Genomic DNA, 19,115 nt, shown 5'->3' with positions numbered 1-19,115 from the left:
TATATGAATTTGAGCAAAATATGTATGTGTGCCAGTGTACTGTTGGATTGTGACAAGTCTATTACCAATGAGTCTTTCATGTTCTTAATAATGGTGCATGTATTTTGACTGAATTGTATTAACCAATTGCTGATATATATAAAAGTGGGTAAGGTGTGACTGTGTGTCTGAACAGCGTTAATAAAATCAATTTTGGTTAATGTAAATTAGGTGTAGCCTATATTCATCATAAAAAGATAAAGTAGGGAGTGTTAAAGGGCTACTCCAGCAGTTTAGTATTACACTTTAACTTAAGGGGAATTATGTATTTCTAAACCTTGGCCCTGTTGTTACAGTTGTTGCCTCATCTAGATTGTCAATATCCAAAGTAGTCAGTCATGACTTTGGAAATAAATTCTTGCTGGCAGTTCCTCTTGGTAAACTCCAAATTCCTCTGAGTCACACTTCCACCATGGTCTTCCTGCCACAACTCACCTCTCATAAGATTTTAGAGTAAGACTTCTCCTTGAATGATGAGACTTGTGTTTCTGGTTACTAGAAGGATCTTCTTATTTCAAATAAATGTCTCTCTCTGTTGGAATAATTTCCATCATGTTTTCAGACACTTTGATTAACAATCGCAGCCTGTCAGTGACAAAAACAAGCACTTTTATTTGACATAACATTGACAATCGGAGTTGCCCCGAAGGATTACGTTGTAGCCATTGCAGCTGTGTCATGGCTGACAGCTCAGGCTGAATGTATTCCAAAACTTTTGCTAAGTATGAAACACTTACACACCAAAACATGTAAGTATAGGGTCCAGGTTGAGTTGTGAGACTAAAGCTCTAAAAAATGGTTCAGTGAGATTGCAATCTCAATCTTCTGATAAAGGTTGTGCCATGTTTGAAATGTCCATAATCTCTTGCATAAGCAAAATATGTTATATGATTTGTGTTGTTATTGTAACTGAGTACACATAACAAAGTGCAGGCATACAAACAAACAGAAGAGTCACACAACATACAAGCTACATGTGTATACAGTATCTAACAAGACAAGTAAAACAAGATGAAACACAAACTGTGACTAGATTTGTCAGCGCGGTATGTTTACATGTGCAATGATGTTTGCTTTGAGATTGTCAGAGCAGTAATGACTGTACTGCATGTACTCTACTTTGTATCATCTCTTTTGGCTGACAGTTTAAATTATGCAGAGCCTACTCAATATATGTATCACTGAACTCTTAAAAGTCTAGATGATGTTTTTGTTTGGCTCGTGATGATACTGGAGGTCACACTCATGCAGTCCTGTTATCCTTCACATCACTCAGTGTTCAAGCTGCAGGTCCAATATGCAGTCCTACACTGCAGGCTTTCTGATGGGGAGCGTGCTTCCAAAATTACCCTCCCGCTGCGCTCGCTCCCCGTACCTTAAAAAGCGCGTGCATGGCTGAAGGTCACTCAAACACAAAAGGCTTTCAGCGCTGCGGTCCAATATAGCGCATGCGCGCTGCCGGAGGACTGCTTCACAGACCGCAATATGGCGAGAATGCCTGCCAGCGGAGACACGGAGCAGGAGCAGATGAGCTGCCCCGAGAGGAGCAGAGAGGAGGAGAATGAGGAGGAAGATGAAGATGAAGATGAGATCCAGGAGGTCCAGATAACCGGTGAGGAGGGGGATGAAGAGTCCGATAGAGATGGTGTTGAGCTGGAGTGGGAGTCAGGGAGTACAGTGCTGGACTCCAGCGGTTCCGCCGCGGAGACACGAGCGGTCGTTATTCGGAGTATGGACCGAGGAGAGGAGGATAGAGAGGCGGACCCCTTCAGCGGCAACAACGCAGTTGGGCTTGAGTCTCAAGTGGAGGGAGACCTTCAGCGGTCTGAGCGGAACAGGCTGAGCGAGAACACCCGCCTGGCCACCCGGTACGCAGTGAGGATCTTCAGGGAGTACCTCAGTGAGAAAGCACAAAGTCCAGACTTTGAAAGTCTGGACAAGGAGGCGCTCTGCGCTGTGCTGCGCTCTTTTTACGCGGAGGCGCGCTCCAAAAGTGGACAGTTGTACAGCAAGTCCTCCCTCATCAGCATTCGGAGTTCACTGAACCGGTACCTGAACGAGCCGCCTTACTGTCGCACCTTAGACCTCACCAAAGACCCGGAGCTACGCAGCGCCAACCTGGCCCTGGCCGCGGTCATACGGAGGCTGGAGGAGCAAGGCGCCGGCCCCGTGGTGCAGAAGCAAGCCATCACGCGCTCCGACCTGCGGAAACTGTATGAGTCCTCCGTGTTCAACACCGACACGCCATTCGGACTGCTCAACAAAGTATGGTTCGAGACCTGTATGTATTTCTGCACCAGGGGCCGGGAGAACCAGCGGGAGCTGGAGGAGGACTCGTTCGGCCTGGCCATTGATGAGGACGGGAGAAAGTTTGTCTATTTTAAAGCTCTCGGACCGTACCACAAGTCTCGCTCCGCCGCCTGGACCAAGAAGCGTCCGGACGCAGATGAGGACACGTTGCCGCGGATGTACGAGACGGGCACGGAGCAGTGTCCGTACGCCAGCTTCGTCCGGTACGTGTCTAAACGGAACCCCCTCTGCAGGGCGTTCTTCCAGCGGCCTCGGGACCACTGCTGCGCGAGTGACGTGACATGGTACGAAAACAAAGCCATCGGTAAGAACCTGTTGGGCACAAGGATGCAGATGTTGTCGCGCGCTGGCAAGCTCTCCAAGACCTATACCAACCACTGCATCGGTGCTGTCTCCATAGCAACGCTCAACAGCATCGTTGGCGCCGCGGGCTCCGTGAAAACAACGACGCTTTACGTTGCCTCGGAAACGGTCATCGGTCACTCGCAGTCCCACCTCCAGCTCGTGATCCCGTACCTCCGCCGGGTAAGCGACGCCGCGGATCTGAAGCTGCAGCGGACGATGACAGTAACGGCATCCGCAGCAATAAACACATCGGCGGCAACAACAGCGAGTAGAGCCAGCGCTGAGGAGGACACGGGGGCTCCTTACGCCAAGAAGCTGTGCTTGCGCCCCGGGACACGCGCGGAGTCACCTTTGGAGCAGAGCGAGAGTGAACCGGAGCCAGCTATAGTAAATGAGTCCCATATTCACACAGAGCCCACTGTCCGGTCCCCGGCTGCTTTGCCCGCACAGGTAGCACAGGACATGTGATCGTTTGTCGTCTTGACTAGTTTATATGTTCATAGCTCATGCGTAAAATCCGCCACAGGGAAGGCAAATACAGTCGGTCTAAGCACCAGCACCATGAGTAACAGATAATGGTCATACATAGGCCTACCAAGTTATTGGTCACTTTATACCAGCCCATCTTTTAAGGAGGACATAGTCTTTCTAAATTAAAGGAGCACTCTGTAGTTTTGGGGAAGACATTTTAAACAAAGAGGAAAGATGATTATTTTCTGCCCAAACAAACTAAACAAACAAACTCTCTTTGTTTTCACGACTGAATAAACTGAATAAACAAACTGACCTTAAAGGACAACACAATTTACACTGTTTTACTTTGTTTATATGTGGCGGACCCTGCCACCTTTCTAGCTTCAAGCAGTGTTTATTATTTTCCTCTGAGAACAACTTGTTTATTCACTTATGGAAAAAAAATGTTTACGAGTTTGTTTTATTACCTAATTAATATTATACAGTAAATATAAAAATTCTGGGTTTGAATTTCTTCTCCAAAACTACACAGTGCCCCTTTGTGTACACAATATATTACAGTGTAGCCCTGCACAATGTTAAAGTGATGTACAATAATAGCGGTATTGAAAGAGATGTAATAGCCTGTGTAAACTGATGAAGTTTTGAAAAGAACATTCTTTCACCCCGATCTAGTGTTAAGCTACAGTGGAGAATTGACACAGCCACGTTTCTTGACCATATTTATTTCTCTATGTGTAAGATTAGGAAACCACTTTTTTTAACAAGGATCTTTTTTCCAAACTTTTAAAAAGTCATTTAAAAAGATGCTATAATCATCTATACATTACATTAAGTACAGTAACTTTAAAGCTGCACTGATAGGTTTTTTGAAACAGTTGTTTAATATGAAAAGTGTTACTTGAAATTACAAACCCACAGAGGATTTTCTTTCATCCATCTTTTAGCTCATTGTTTTAGTGTCATCCCTCAACCTTCCTTTTTCGATTCAGTCTCACAGCTCTCATGAACCTAGTTTCAGCAGGCAGCTGCTTTCAGTGAAAACGCTGTGATAAACCCACTGTACACCTGCTCAGCAGAAAATGACAGACAATGACAGTTAGCTGGTTATCGTATTGGAGCATTTGGCCAGAGAACCAGGTATTTTTGGAGAACCAGGAGTTGTTGGAGACAAAACCAGAACTAAAAGGAAAGTGAATATTGGACGCAATTAATCAGATGAACCCAAACATGACTCCGAAAAATGGTAATGTTGCTCTGCGTCTGCGTGATGCGAAAATAGGCAACTGTTTGTTAATATGTTTGCCCCAAAAACTATATAAATTTTTAATGCCATTTTATCAGAAATAATAAATGATAAATGGATGGCAGAACCCACCAGTAAATCCCTGGTTGTGCTGGGGGGGAATCCCACTTAGCTTAGTAGAAAACCATCCTCATTCTGCCAGACTTTTGAAAAATCCAGTCACAGACTTGAAGTCTGACCCCTGAGACTTAGAAGTGAACAGAAGACAATGAAGTACAACTGTACAGGTTTGAAGAGAGCCGTCTGGAACAGAATGAAAGAAAACAGCACAACTGTGAAGAGGAGAGGTGAGTCAGGGGACCTTTGTTCCCAACCTGTCAGGCACTGGCCCCCTACCAGGCTGCCAATTGCTTCCTTCTGAGCTTACATAGTTTACAAGGCAATGTGTAACCTGGCAGGCTGTCCTTGTATGTATTTGCTTCCTGTCAGATTTCTGGCATTATATAGCTGTCCTGAGGCTATGATTCTAAATCATCATCACTTAGTAGTCTCAAATGAACTGGACTGCATTTGTACAGCACTTTTCTATCTATAATAGTAATAATAATAATAATTGTTCAATACCATGTACCATGGCACCAGGAAACCGTGATATTTTCTGAGATGATTATTGTACCGTGAAAATCTCATACCACTGCATCCTTCTATAAAGCTGCAAAACAAGATTAACATATTATCACTTTTTAAAGTTGTTCTTGCAAATGCAGCAAACAGTTGCCTCTTAACACAACCAGCAGACATGAAGCAACGTTAGCATTAATTTGGGGTCGTTTCCCCGGCCACCCGATAATCAATATTATATCAATATGATGACCAATATTCACTCTCTTTTCAGAGCTACAAAGATGGTGGAAGCATTATTTATTGGACAGTTAAATGTCTGACTGTCCCTCTGGTGAACTCTGACAACTACACTACTGCTACTATCTTCACTAATAATAATACTACTGATGTGACTTTTACACTGCTACTATCATCACTGTGTGTGTGTGTGTGTGTGTGTGTGTGTGTTTGTTTGTTTGTTTGTTTGTTTGTTTGTTTTGTATCCCAGGACATTTGTGGTAGCAGCAGTAACAGCAGTATGTCGAGTCAGCTGGTCTCTGTATCTCCTGGGTCTCCTTTGGGCTCCGCTGGCATCCCCACACCAGCCAAGCTTACAAAAACCAACGCACCTGTCCACATCGATGTAGGTGGACACATGTACACCAGTAGCCTGGGAACCCTCACCAAGTACCCTGAATCACGGTGAGAGATACACATCTACTATCAAAAAGCAATCCCTAACAACCTTCAACTTCTGATAACACACTGAACACTTTACCTAAAATCAAGATGTTTGATATGATAGTCAAAGTCATTATGATAGTCGTCCCTTAATTTGCCCATAACCACTAAAAACTGAACACTTCACATAAACTTTATGTTTTCCGCTGCGAGAAGTAATACCCCTCAATAGCACCAAGTGGCAGTAGCCTGTATTTGTCAATCAAAAAGGGAAACTGGAAGACTTGCAACTGTGGATATATGATAAAGCAATGGTTTTTGACAACTCTAAAGCTAATAAAGCTACTTTTAATCAAAAACATGTTTGAATAAAAGTTACTAGTGAAGAGCCAGAAGTGAAGAATAAGGAGGAACTGCACTAAATGGGTGAAGTCATGGATACAACAGTGACAGGCTCAAGGGGTTTTTCCTTTCTTTTTCTGTTTAGCTTCTCTAGCACTGATTTGCTTAGCTGATCAGCCAATCATAGTGTTTTCTGTCACTGATATCACCACCGATTCTACATGCTCAATTGGCCAAGCTTTGTGATTAATTAATCCAAATTAATCGTGTATGCCAATATTTGCTGTAAACATTTCAGAATATTTCAATGCAAATGGATTTTGATAGATGAGTGAATCAATGAATAAATGGGCATTCTGAACTTGAAAAGGAGGTGATATTTTAATTTAATTTATTTTTATTTTTTATTCATATGCACAATGATAAAAAGCAAGAATTATATTTAATAATACAAAGGCAAATAATTGTGCAGGAGAGGAAAAGAAGCCCAAAGGGCTTATATGAAATCCTCCACCTCAATATAAAATCACTAAAACAGATTAACCAATAGAAAAAAAAGAGAAAAGAGCAAAAAAGAGAAAAAGACAAAGAAAAGACACAATAAACAAACAAACAGAGAGAGAAAAATATCCATAAAATTACAAATTCATTTCAGTTATACTAGACATGAGTATTTTTTTGCCTGGATAGAAGATACCTCAACACTAGTCCTAAACATTTTGTAGGATGATATAAGCTTAAGAGACCTATCTAAAGAGTTCCAGAGTTGGGAGCCATGGAATTTAATAAAAGATTTATGACTGGAGGTACGACAAAGAGGTAAATGAAAGTTTTTCAGGCCTCTCACTGAATAAGAGTGAATATCTGATGATAACAAAAAAACTTATGAAAAGTGCCTGGAATGTCTTGTTTGTAATGAATGAATTTAAACATAAACAGACATGTTTGAAACATATTAATAGAAAAAATTGATAAAAGTTTAAATTTGCTAAATAATGGTGCAGATGGCACTTGATTAGTAGAATTTGAAATCATTCTCAAGAATCTTTTCTGAATTGAGAATAACTGATTAAGGTACGTGGAATATGAAGCACCCCAAACAATGTTACAGTATGTCAAATATGGATAAATTAAACTGTGATATAATGTCATAAGACAGGACTGATTAACTAAGGAAGAGACTCTTCTGATAATGCCATAGGACTTCATAATTTTTTTGCATACATACTCAATATGGTTTCCCCGGGACAATCTTTCATCTACTAATATACCAAGAAATTTTGCACACAAGACTTGTTTGATTTCAATGTTATTAATTTGCAGCTTTGAGTCCTGCTTAGGAAAAGTTTTATTTTTGTTTCTAAAAAGTATATAATTTGATTTGTTTACATTCAAGGAAAGCTTGTTCATCTGAAACCATCTTGAGGCGTATTCCAGCATGGTATTGGTATTTCTGATTAGACATCCAAAGTCAGAGTGAGACATGGCAAAGTTAGTATCATCCGCAAATAAGATGGGCAGAGAAGACATGACAGCGAAATCATTAATAAAAATTAGAAACAGAAGGGGCCCAAGAATTGACCCTTGAGGCACACCATAATATAGTTTTGCTTTCTTAGATTCATGACCGTTAATACAAACATATTGTTCTCTGTTACAAAAGTAATCACTAAACCATTTGATCACAACATCTTGAAGACCATATCGGTGGAGTTTTGACAGGAGAATATCATGGTCAACTGTGTCAAACGCTTTTGAGAGATCCAAAAAAATACCAATAGCAAACATATTTTTGTCCAGAGCAGTAGAAATTTTATCAATAAGTTGCAAAAGAGCCATATATGTTGAGTGCTTTTTGTGAAAACCATATTGGTGTTTGTACAATATGTCATTATCATTGAGGTGTGAAATAACTCTTGTGTAAACTAACTTTTCCAGGGAAAAACACGGTAAGATAGAAATCGGTCTATAATTGTTAAAAACACTGGGTTTGCCTTCTTTAATAAGACCTTTGCCACTTTAAGATCACTAGGGACTACCCCAGTCTTTAGTGACACAGCAAAGACATGTGTTAAAGGTTTGCTAATGAAGGGAACTACTTCCTTTAGGAGCTTAGCCTTGATTTCGTCGTGACCCGCTGCTGAATTATTAAGATTTACAATGATGTCGATCACTTCATTAACTGTGGGTGTTTCGAAGTTTTGCAGGGCAGGGAAGACACCAGTAATATTATCTGTAGGGCAGTTATTAGATGGAGAGATTTTCTTGGCAAAGGTGCTACCAACATTTACAAAGAAATTATTAAATTCATTTGCTATGTCAGAGAAATTGGAGAATGTGGACTTGCCATCAGTAAATTGGGATGGAAATTTTGGATGTGCCTTTTTCTTGTTTAATAGTTCACTAATAATATTCCATGTATTTTTTATGTTGTTAGTAGATTCTTTGAATTTATCAGAATAATATTTCTTCTTTGCCATACGAAGTAAATGAGTGAACTTGTTTCTATATTTTTTATATGTATTAGAGTTATGTGGAGTTGGATTAGAAATAAACCTTTTATATAATCTGTTTTTCTTCCTTGAGGATTTTAAGAAACCAGTAGTGAACCAGGGTTTATTAAAACCATGTCTTTTATTGATTTTGAGGCTCACAAGTGGAAAACATTCATTAAATACAGTCTTGAACAGATGAATAAAAGATTGATAGGCTTTGTTGGCATCCTGCTGATCATAAACATCATCCCAATTTACTTTTTCAAGCATTTCTCTAAAGCGTTTGATGTTATCTTCATTGAATTTGCGGAAACCTGTTCTGACACATTTAGAAAATTAACAGCAGAAGAATGGTTCTCAGTATTGATAAGATTGATGTTAAAATCTCCAAGCAAATAACAAAGTTTACCTTCCTTATTAATAACATCAAGTGAAACTGTGAGTGTGTCATTGAAAGAATTAATTTCAGCATGAGGTGGACGATAAATACAACCAATTATGACGTTTCTGCCACCAAAAACAGGAGACATTAATTCCAAAAGACAGATTCAACCTTAGTTTCATTTGAGATTAAATCCAAATCCTTTCTTACTTTAATCTGATATTGGTTATGAACAAAAACAGCAACTCCTCCTCCAGCTCTTTCCTTCCTATTTGAAAATACTAAAGTGTACTGAGGTATGTTGTAAAGCTCAACACTTTCATCAGAAAGCCATGTTTCCGTCAAGGCAATGATTGAAAATTAATGTTTTAGCATTGACAAGAAATGCATAAATTGATCATTATTCTTAGGAAGGCTGCGTATATTTAAGTGGATTGTAGAGAAGACATTGGAATTACTGGTTAAGTTGCCAGTCAACATATGAAATTCATCTTCATTATAGTAGTTACATGAATAAGACTCTTTATTAAATCTGCTAAAGAAATTGACATCAGGGTCATGTGAATCAATGCGGTCTATATATTTATAATTATTTGTAGTGAATGGGTTAAAAGATTCAATCATGAGAAAAGCTGCTGGGGTTAGACATTACCCCGCTGTCTTGGAGTGCTACTGCGAGGATGTATAATCAGCTTGTCGTGACGCAGAAAAGCGATGTCCCCTCTGTCTCGAGCAGCTTTCAACTTAGGCATCAGGTCTTTTCTTTTCTGATGGACGGCATCTGTATAGTCCTCATTTATGTATATTTTGGAGCCTTTAAGGTATTTAGCCCTCTGGAGAATCAATAATCTGTCCTTGTACTTAACAAACTTAACTACAATTGGCCTGGGTCTGTCACTCCCTGACGCAGGTTTCCCTGCACGTTGAGCCCGCTCCACCTCAATCCCCTGCAGTTGTAGTTTCTCCATGAAGACTCTCTTGACCTTTTCCAAGGTCAAGGTCAAGGTTTTTAAGATTGTAGTACTCCGATGGTTAGAAAATTCCTTACTGCATAAGTTGCACAAAACGGTGATCCTGTCAACAGTTCCATCTGAGTGTTTTTTGAAGTACCACGCCACTTTGTTTTGGTATTTTTATGGTCTTCCCTGACAATGTTTTCAATTTTGTGCTTAAACTTAAAGGAGACATTCGCCATGTTTTATGTGAATATCCCAATCAGTGTTGATGGTAAATGTAGTTAACTGAGGCAATAAAATCCCCAGTGCATTGTGTCTTGAAAGCGAAAGTTGGGTTATTAGAGTTGTCCTGCATGAACAGCCTGCCTACATGCATGTAACCTCCTGATGGTCCACCCCCTAATACTTCCTAAAGCTGCCCAGCAGGTGGAGGTGGGTGTTTCAAACGGGGTTGTGTGAAACTAAAAGAAATAAGGATTTCTCCTTGTTTCATTTAGTGTTGCTTGAAATTTGAGCTGAAGTGACTGAGATCTAAAGGATACCAAAATGCATTAATGTCGGATTACCACCTGACCACTATGTGTATTATGTTGTGGTATTAATAATGATTTAAAATAACGATCAAAGGAACGTGACTCAACATGTAGCACGCTAACATCACTATACAGCTGCAAGTATGAGGAATATTATATGCCAGGTTTATTGTGGTCTGTCTGCTTAGAAGAAGAGCCTCATGGAAATTATATATTTTTTTTAAATCTGCATAAAGTAAGTCATTTGGTGTTTTCAAAATCACTCTTCTGTTCTGTTAGCACTCACAGGCTGCTGGTGTGAGGCTGTGAGACGTCTGTAATTCTTTGGTCACAGTTTCCATCAGGTCGGTTTCTCTCCTCTCCTCCTCTGGAGCAGGTTCTGTGGACAGAGAGATGTCCTGCCGCAGGTTTACCACCAGGTTGGACTCACTGTCACCTGTTGGAGCTGCAGCCCTGTGTGTACTTGAAGATGCTGCTTGGCTCTGTGCGCTCTCAATGCCCCTCTTTGTGTTCCACACTTGACGTGCCCTCTCCGACCACTACACTTGTTCAGCTTTGGTCACCTCATATTGATGGCTAAGGAACAGACGTTCAACATGTCCTTTCTGGGTCCTTAGTGCTTTGAATTAAGTGGCTTTGTGTTTTGTAATTACAATAAGTTTTAGTGTGTGTTTTCCACAGGCCCTCGCCAAACAGCTGGTAGTTTATCTTTAGGATCCTGAAGAAGGTCTCTGGCTCACCTCTATGCTCACATTACATGAAAGTTAATTTCTGGTTTGCAAACACACCACCAGTTGCTGTTGACGATGTCCTCTCACGCTATTTAAGCTGCAGCTCAGCCTCTCTCAGCTGGATTTCTTCAGTTGTTTACTCTAGCTAATTTGCATACAAGTGATACAGAAGTTTTGTGTTTAAGTGCCAGCTGACATGCCCCCCATGTATGTATTATTTCAATCTATCCCACCCGCTGGATACCCAGAGGTGGAGACTAGAAATCCCAACTGAAATGGCCTGTAGTTCTTCAGAGTACCAGTGACATTACAGAACCTTGAGTGTGATCACTAGTGTGTCCCTCAGCATGAACTAAATACTAAATTCCAATAAATAGAGATTAAGGTTGAAAATTGGCGAAGTTACCCTTTAAAGGTGCTATTTGTAAGAAAAGTTGATTTTTGAGGCTCACTATTAACTCATTAAATAATGATGCCGTGGGATGGCGGCCAACCTGTCCTACAATCCCATAGCATCAGTTTTTGACAAGTTGAGAAACCCAGAGCGGGTCAAGGGAACAGGTAGTGGCATGGTTAGATGTCACTAGTGTGTGAGCATCTTCAGAGGAGAGAGGGCTGAAGCAGGTAAGGCTGTCATAGGTGAGGGTTGGGGGAGGTGCTTTCTGGATGGGCATACGAGTAAATGAGGAGCTGATGTTCTTTACTTTCTTGGTAAAGTAAGTTGCAATGTCATCAGCAGTGAGGGAGGAATGAGGGGGAGGGGGAGGGGTAGGAGGGGTGAGGAGGGAAGAGAACATAGAGAATAGTTTCCTGGGGTTGGAGGCAGAGGAGTTGGTCTTTGACAGGTAGAAGGCAGATTTGGCTGCTGAAACAGTTGATGTGAAGTCAGAGAGGAGGTGGTGGTAGTGAGCAAGGTCATCAGGATGACGTGATTTTTTCCATTTTCTCTCTGCTGCTCGTAACACCGATCTATTGGTTCGCAGCGATTCAGACAGCCAGGGGTGGGGGGGATTATCGTGCTGGTCAGGAGGTGAGGGGACAGAGTGTCTAAAGAGGAGGAGAGGGAGGATAACAGAGTGGAGGAGGCTTCCTCGGTGGACATTAGGGAGAATTGTTCTGTGGATGGTAGTGAGGAAAGAACAGTTGAGGAGAGAGTGGAGAGAGAGAGGGGTTTCAGGTTGCGGCGGGTGGTGACCGTGTGAGGTGTAGGGGCGGGGGAGGTGGTGGACTTCAAGGGGAGAGAGAAAGTGACAAAGTGGTGGTCGGACACAGTGAGCGGGGTAACAGAGAGTGCCAAGACAAGGTCAAGTTGGTTCCCGGAGAGTGTGAGGTCAAATGTGGAGAAGACGTCAATGAATTCAGTTGAGTGCAGCTTCTCTGGGGGATGTTGAAGTCACCCAGGACAACGAGTGGTGTGCCATCGTCAGGGGAGCAGCTTAGGAGGGTGTCCATCTCATCAAAGAAGTCACGGAGAGGACTGGGAGGGCGATATATTACCACAGTGTTGAGCTTGAAAGGAAGGGTGACAGAGACAGCATGGAAAAAAAGTGCAGATCTGGGTAGATGGTCCAGGGGAAGGACCTGGTAGGACCACATGGGTGTGGTGAGGAGTCCAGTTCCTCCTCCACGACCTGTTAGTCTTGGGGAGTGTGAGAATGAGTAGGCAGTTGAGAGGGCAGCTGGAGTGGCAGTGTTTTCTGGGGTGATCCAGGTCTCCATTAGGGCCAGGAAGTGGAGAGTCTGCAGGGAGGCATAGGCTGAAATGGTGTCCGCCTTCTTGACTGCAGACTGGCAGTTCCATAGCCCCCCTAGTACTAGTACTAGTTCAGTACCAGTGGAGAATGTTGGGTAACAGAGATTGGCTGGGATACAGCCTTGAGCAATGGGTCTCCGGTGAAATCTTCTCCGGTTTTATGTCCTGACTGGGATTGGGTAGGACTCATGGCTGCGATGGGTGGTGGACAGTGGGTTACTTGGACTCCCTCAATGGACTCCCGCAGAGAGACTCCCTAAGTCTTTGTACGACAGTCTTCGTTTCGGCTGTCCTGGTGCTGCAGCTGGTACTGTAGTGACTAGCCCATATGTGCTAGATTTACCTCATGCAGGGTTAGCTCCGCCCTGCAATCAAGCCCATTTACCACAGCTGAGTTGGCTGAAACTGGCTAATAACCACTCAGCATCAACAATTTCACAAGAATTTACACAAAAGGTATCTAGACAAGATTAAATATTTCAACTAATCCTCCTCACAGAATGCCTAAACACTGGATCTACAATTACTTTCTGACTTACCAGCAGCAGTTCCACAGCTTATTTCCCCTAGATAAAATGTAACTGAGTTATTAAGTTACATATCAGTTATTAATTGAAAGCTGCAGCAGATTGGACTGATTACATCACGTTACAACATCACTGGAGTTTCATACTGGAATGAAGACAGATAACAGATTAAACTCAAGTGTATCACCATCAAGTTTTATATTTTCTTTTCATCAAGTTAAAAAGTTGCAGCCTAATTGTAGGTGAACGAAAGGACCACAAACAACTTTATCATTTCTAAGAAACATTTTTCTTTTCTTCACCTGTTCTAAGCACATGAGATTGATTATTCCTGAGCGTCGGGTTTGATATGTTAAATCATTTCAATTTTACCAGAAACATTGAGCTTAATAGTTTACAGTGTTCAAAATCAGAATCAGAATCAGAATCAGAATCAGAAATACTTTATTATCCCTGAGGGGAAATTGTTTAAAAATTAATAATAAAAGACACCATAATCACATTCTGAGTTATAAAATGATTATTTCACAATCAGAATATCAATGAATATCGAGGCAAATGATAAATAAATAATACAAAGGCATTCTGCAAGTACACAGTACACTGTATAAATACAGACTGTAGCTTGTTTACTTATGCACACCTGTTTGTTAAACATGTTACAGACAGAAAATCACAGGCACAGTTTAAACTTCAAGATCGTGTGTTCACAAACAAAATCTAGAGGATGTTTAATGTGCATAACAGATGCTTTGTTTGCATGAAAATTAATAATCAGGGTATTAGCAGGTGCATCACATCCCGACATGTCCAATGAGATCACAGATCACAGAACCAGGCAGCAAAGCAGGTGCAGCTGTTAGAGTTTCTCCAGAGATCAGCCTTCGAAAAAATAAAGTGTTAAAAGTTTGTTGTCTGTTTTAAAGATATTTAAACAGGTAAAAAGGACAGGATTGATTATAATGTAGGGCACAGGCAGCAGCTGAGATAATGCAGAGTACTAACTGCAAAAAAATTAATATCTTTATTTTAAGCCATCTGTAAATACAAGTTAATGATAGTCTAATTTCCAAGTGTAAGCCTAAACTGCAGTATATTCCCTATAACTTTAATCACATAAATGTCTTCACTGATTACACTATAAACTACAAACAAAGACACATGTTTGCTTTTTGTCATGGTAGTGATGCGCAGATCAGTTATAGCCATGGACACTGGAAAATTGGTTGACTGGGTAGTCCAGGTCATAAAAATAAACATTCTGATTAATATCAGATGGGCTACTGGTGGGTGAAATAATACATCACATTAATGAACAAAAAAATACATTACCTGCGGCATAAGAGACCATATAAGAGCGTCTCTCTGTTGATAGCTGTGCGCAAATACGCATGCGGCACATCAGTTTGACTTGATTATTTAAATCTCTTGATAATTATTAGTTGTCTTATTATCAAAAAAATAAAAAATAAAAATACAGATAATGGCCTTTCTGATAAGGGGCTGTGTGCAGAAACAAATCCATTGGCTGCAGCCATCATCAGAATGGGACGTCGCTTCACGTGGCATTACAGAGGAAAGGATGTCTCATATCTCTTGAAATATATTTCCTCATTTCCTCTCCCCTTGCCCCTCGCATGGTTTCCTCATAACTCTCCACGAATCCTTGGTGGGAGGGACTAATGTGCAAGGAAAAGACACAAGTGAGGGAAACATGGAAGCAATTAAGTGAAATGGGATGTATCCACAGACTACATACACTAGGAGAGGGAAGACAACACAGGCGCAACACATTAGGACAGGGCAGGCAATCACACAGGTGGGAAACTTGAACTGGATCTGAAATGAGACAAGAGGTAAGTGACCAAAGAACTTCTTTGGCATGCTTCACATGGCTGACGTGGAATGTGGGGTGCTCTTTCATGGACCTAGGCCATTTTAACTTGACAGCCACAGGAGGAGCCAACTTACAGGATTCAACATGCAGGGGGAGGTCTCGGGTGGATAGCCACACCCTCTAGCCACTCTGGTAGCATGGGGCAGGAGTCTGGCTGCAATCCACAGCCTTCTTGTGGGTCTCAGAGCTTCTCATGAGGATTCGCCAGACAGGACATCCCTAGGGAAACCATGGAGCCGAAAAACATGGTGCAAAATTACCTCTGCAGTTTCTTTGGCAGAGGGGAGTTTAGGCAAAGGAATGAGTGAGTTTGGTGGTGTTACCTTCAGAAGGGCGTAATCCAGTGATGAAGTCCAGGGAGATGTCTGACCAGGGGCGATGTGGCAAGGCAGAGCCACAACAACAACTCATCCAGGGTGTCAATGGCATGGGCGTAGGTTTCTATATAGATGGTCGTGACATGTCACAACCAATGTTCGAGGATTGCAAAATAGTCACTACCAATATTTGTCTGCTGCTGAGCCAGTAGTAACGTTAGTGAGTGGTGGTAGTGAGCATCTTCCAAACTGTGTCCGCTACTTGAAATGGATAAGAGGAAGAAACAGCTGAGAAACAGCGATTAAAAAGTTGAAGTCTCTGGAGGTGGAGGCTGCTAAATGTGCGAAGTTGACGGAGCTTTTTGGTGCCGGGACCAGTGACACCGACCCGCCAGCAGCCACAGGTGCTGCTGCGCCGGGAGACGAGGGAGGAGGACCTGACGATGATGAGCGAGTGGAGGCAGACAGGGTCAGTAACGTCAGCCTGGGGCTGGCTCGGCTAAATGTTTGAGACATGTCCAAAACAAAGTAAAAAAACGTTTTTACATTGAATGTGATGCGACCTCACTAACATACTGATGAACGCAGCTGCCGCTAATGCTAACGTAGCTGCCGCTAATGCTAACGCAGCTCCTCAGGGACTGAAGTCGTTATTTTCTAACTTTGACAATCTAACATGTGGCAGCACATCAGCCCAGAGTTAAAGGGCTGTGACTGTTGGTAGTTGTGGTTGATTTTGTTCAAATACGCCGAATTGTGATATTATGGGTTATTATTGTTCAGATGATTTAGCTAAGCTAGCTAACAGATGCTAACGTCAGCGGTCTCTTGTTGCCATAGCAACAGTAAACATTCACGTGGCCTGATGAGCTGTAAACAGAGATACAAAACACAAGTAAACCTATAGCAAATAATAAATTTAATTTGCAATATTTACCATTGAATTTATTGTAATCTTTCAATTCATTTATTGTTTACTGAGGTGATAACTATCTAATAGGTATAATTTGTGTGTAAATGTGTTACTTTTACTGTAGTTTTCAAATGGCTGTGTATAGTGTTAGTGTATAGTCTTGAGCATTTTCAGGTCACAAAGATCTGGCTTTTTTGCATTGGGAAACACTAGTAAAGTGTCCTAATGAAAACACGACAAAGCCATTTGACTACCTTGTTCATAAATGATGGTGTCAGGACTTTTTTTTATGACACACACACTTTCATTGATAGGAATACTTGGTTTTGAGGAATGACCTCTATTTTGAGCATGTGACATGCTTTTGCAGGTTATCAACAAGGTTTTGCAGTTTGTACTAATTGTTTTGAGAAATGCACCAACTGTTGTGCAAATGTAAGTAATGATGTGAGAAAAACTCCACCCCGTCTCTGGTTTTGGGTTCTTCCCGTTAGTCTCGTCCCACCCCTGGTCATAACATAACTTCTGTTGTGATTTGACACTATAATGAACAAAGATTGATTGGTTGATTGCTATAGCTGTCAGTTTTAGTCCTTGAGTTCATAGCTACGTGCTTTATTTGTTAACTGCTATCAAGGAATATGACTCTCCTTTGTAGTATGTGTGAGAAAGGACGCCACGAGATTTGTGGACTTCTTCGTGGTGTCCGCTGATAATATAGTGGGCTGGTCTGGACAGAAAATGCCAGAGCTGAATTTTTGTCCCAGTCCACCCCTGGTAATGTCACTACCAAAGCTGAGACCAAACCTACGCCCTTGGTCAATGGGTTTAGGCAGGGGTAGAGAGGGCAGCTTTAATTCTTTTTTTTTATTTTTATACTTTATTGTGTTCATTTCAGTCAATTTGACATGTGCTTTACATAATCACAGAGTCTACATTTCTTTGAACACATTTTTGTTTTTGTTTTTTGTTTACAGTCTCCATCCCTATTTCCCCATCCCGTGGCCATTGTTAATAACAGTAATAATAATGATAACTATAAAATAAAAAAAGGACATCTTGGGCTTTCTGTATACAATTGTTTTCAATAAACAATTGAATACATTCATAAATGTATACATAAAAATAATAATAGTAATACTACTACTACTACTACTACTACTACTACTACTAATAATAATAATAATAATAAGAAGAATAAAAAAACAAACAAACAAAAAACAACAACAATGATAATAGACAAATAAATCCATTAGAAATAAACAATAATAATAATAATAATAATGTCCTATGGCTTTGTCCACTTATTGTTATTATTAACTTACATTATTATTTTCTTCTTTTTTCCCCCTTTTTTCCTCTCCTCCTTTCCCTTCTTTTCTCTCAAGTGCTGTTCCTATTACCTTAACTAATAAACTTATAAAGGGCCCATTTCTTTTCAAATAATTTTTCCTTATTAATGACTCTATAAGAGACTTTTTCCATTGTGTTCATTTCTTCCAAAATTTCTAACCACTTGCAAATCTTAGGTGGTTAATTTTTTTTCCAGTTTCTTGTTATCTGTTTAAGTGCTGTGGTGCTCAGAGCTTCAAAAAAGTATATATGTTCATTCTGTAATACTTTAGGTTGTATACCCAGTAGTATATTATGTTTTTCAAAAGTCACTTCTTTTCCAAAAATACTCTGCATCCGTTTTAGGACATCTGTCCAATATTCTTGCAATTTATTACATGTAAAAAAAATATGTAGGTAATTTGCGTTGTTTGTCCCACATCCCCTCCAGCAATTGGTGCTGGATTGTGTATATTTAAAAGTTGTCAATGGTGTTTGGAAATACCTTAAATTCATCTTCCAAGCGCACTCCTGCCAGAAGGGAGATCTTATGTAGGCTACAATGTCTTTAAAACTTTGCTTACACTCACTGTCTAATATTCTTATTTTCAACTCCTTCTCCCATTTCTCTTTGATACCGTTCAAGTCCTCAATTTCATTGCATTGTAATATTTGATACATTTGTCCAATTATCTTTTGTGTGTTTTTACTCTGGCATTGTGTTACCATACATGCAATTAATGGATGGAGGTTTTCAAGACTTGATAATTGGACATTTTCATTTAAATAGTTTCTTACTTGTAAATATCTGTAAAAGTGACTCTTTGGGAGCTGATATGTATTAACTATATTATCAAATGACTCGATTCCTTTATCACAATACATTTGACAATACGTTGTGAGACCTCTGTTTCTCCAGATTTTGAAAGCATCGTCTATCTTGTTTGGAATAAAAAGTGGGTCTTCCTGTATTTCTCTCAAACAAATCAGCTCTCTGTCTTCAACATTTGTTATTTTACAGTCTTTTCCAAATTCTAACTATATTATTCAATGTAAAACAGTTTGCTTTCATTTGCCTGAGATCAGTGTGTAAAAAGAGCCTACTGATTTACTCCCTGTAGTTTTCCATTTGGGACCCAAGTTTTTGTTAATCATTACTGCTATTGATTTTACTTGTGCAGCATAAAAATAATTAGTTAAATTAGGTAATGCGAGTCCCCCTTCACTTCTTTTTCGCTG

General features: G+C 40.6%; 1 protein-coding gene across 1 annotated transcript in view; it reads left to right on the top strand.

Annotated features, from left to right (window-relative positions):
* The first annotated feature begins 1,524 nt into the window (after positions 1–1,524).
* The window catches only part of LOC141004315 (uncharacterized), a 30,865-nt gene continuing 13,274 nt past the window's right edge, over positions 1,525–19,115 (top strand). The window contains exons 1-2 of the mRNA XM_073475746.1: positions 1,525–3,144; positions 5,526–5,719. Of these exons, the coding sequence (XP_073331847.1) occupies positions 1,525–3,144; positions 5,526–5,719 (1,814 nt within the window). The remainder of the gene's footprint in view (positions 3,145–5,525; positions 5,720–19,115) is intronic.

Source organism: Pagrus major, chromosome 11 (genome assembly GCF_040436345.1).
Source record: "Pagrus major chromosome 11, Pma_NU_1.0".
NCBI classification, from domain to species: Eukaryota; Metazoa; Chordata; class Actinopteri; order Spariformes; family Sparidae; genus Pagrus; species Pagrus major.
The sequence above is the reverse complement of the archived record's forward strand: the minus strand, read 5'-3'. Positions and strand labels throughout refer to the sequence as shown.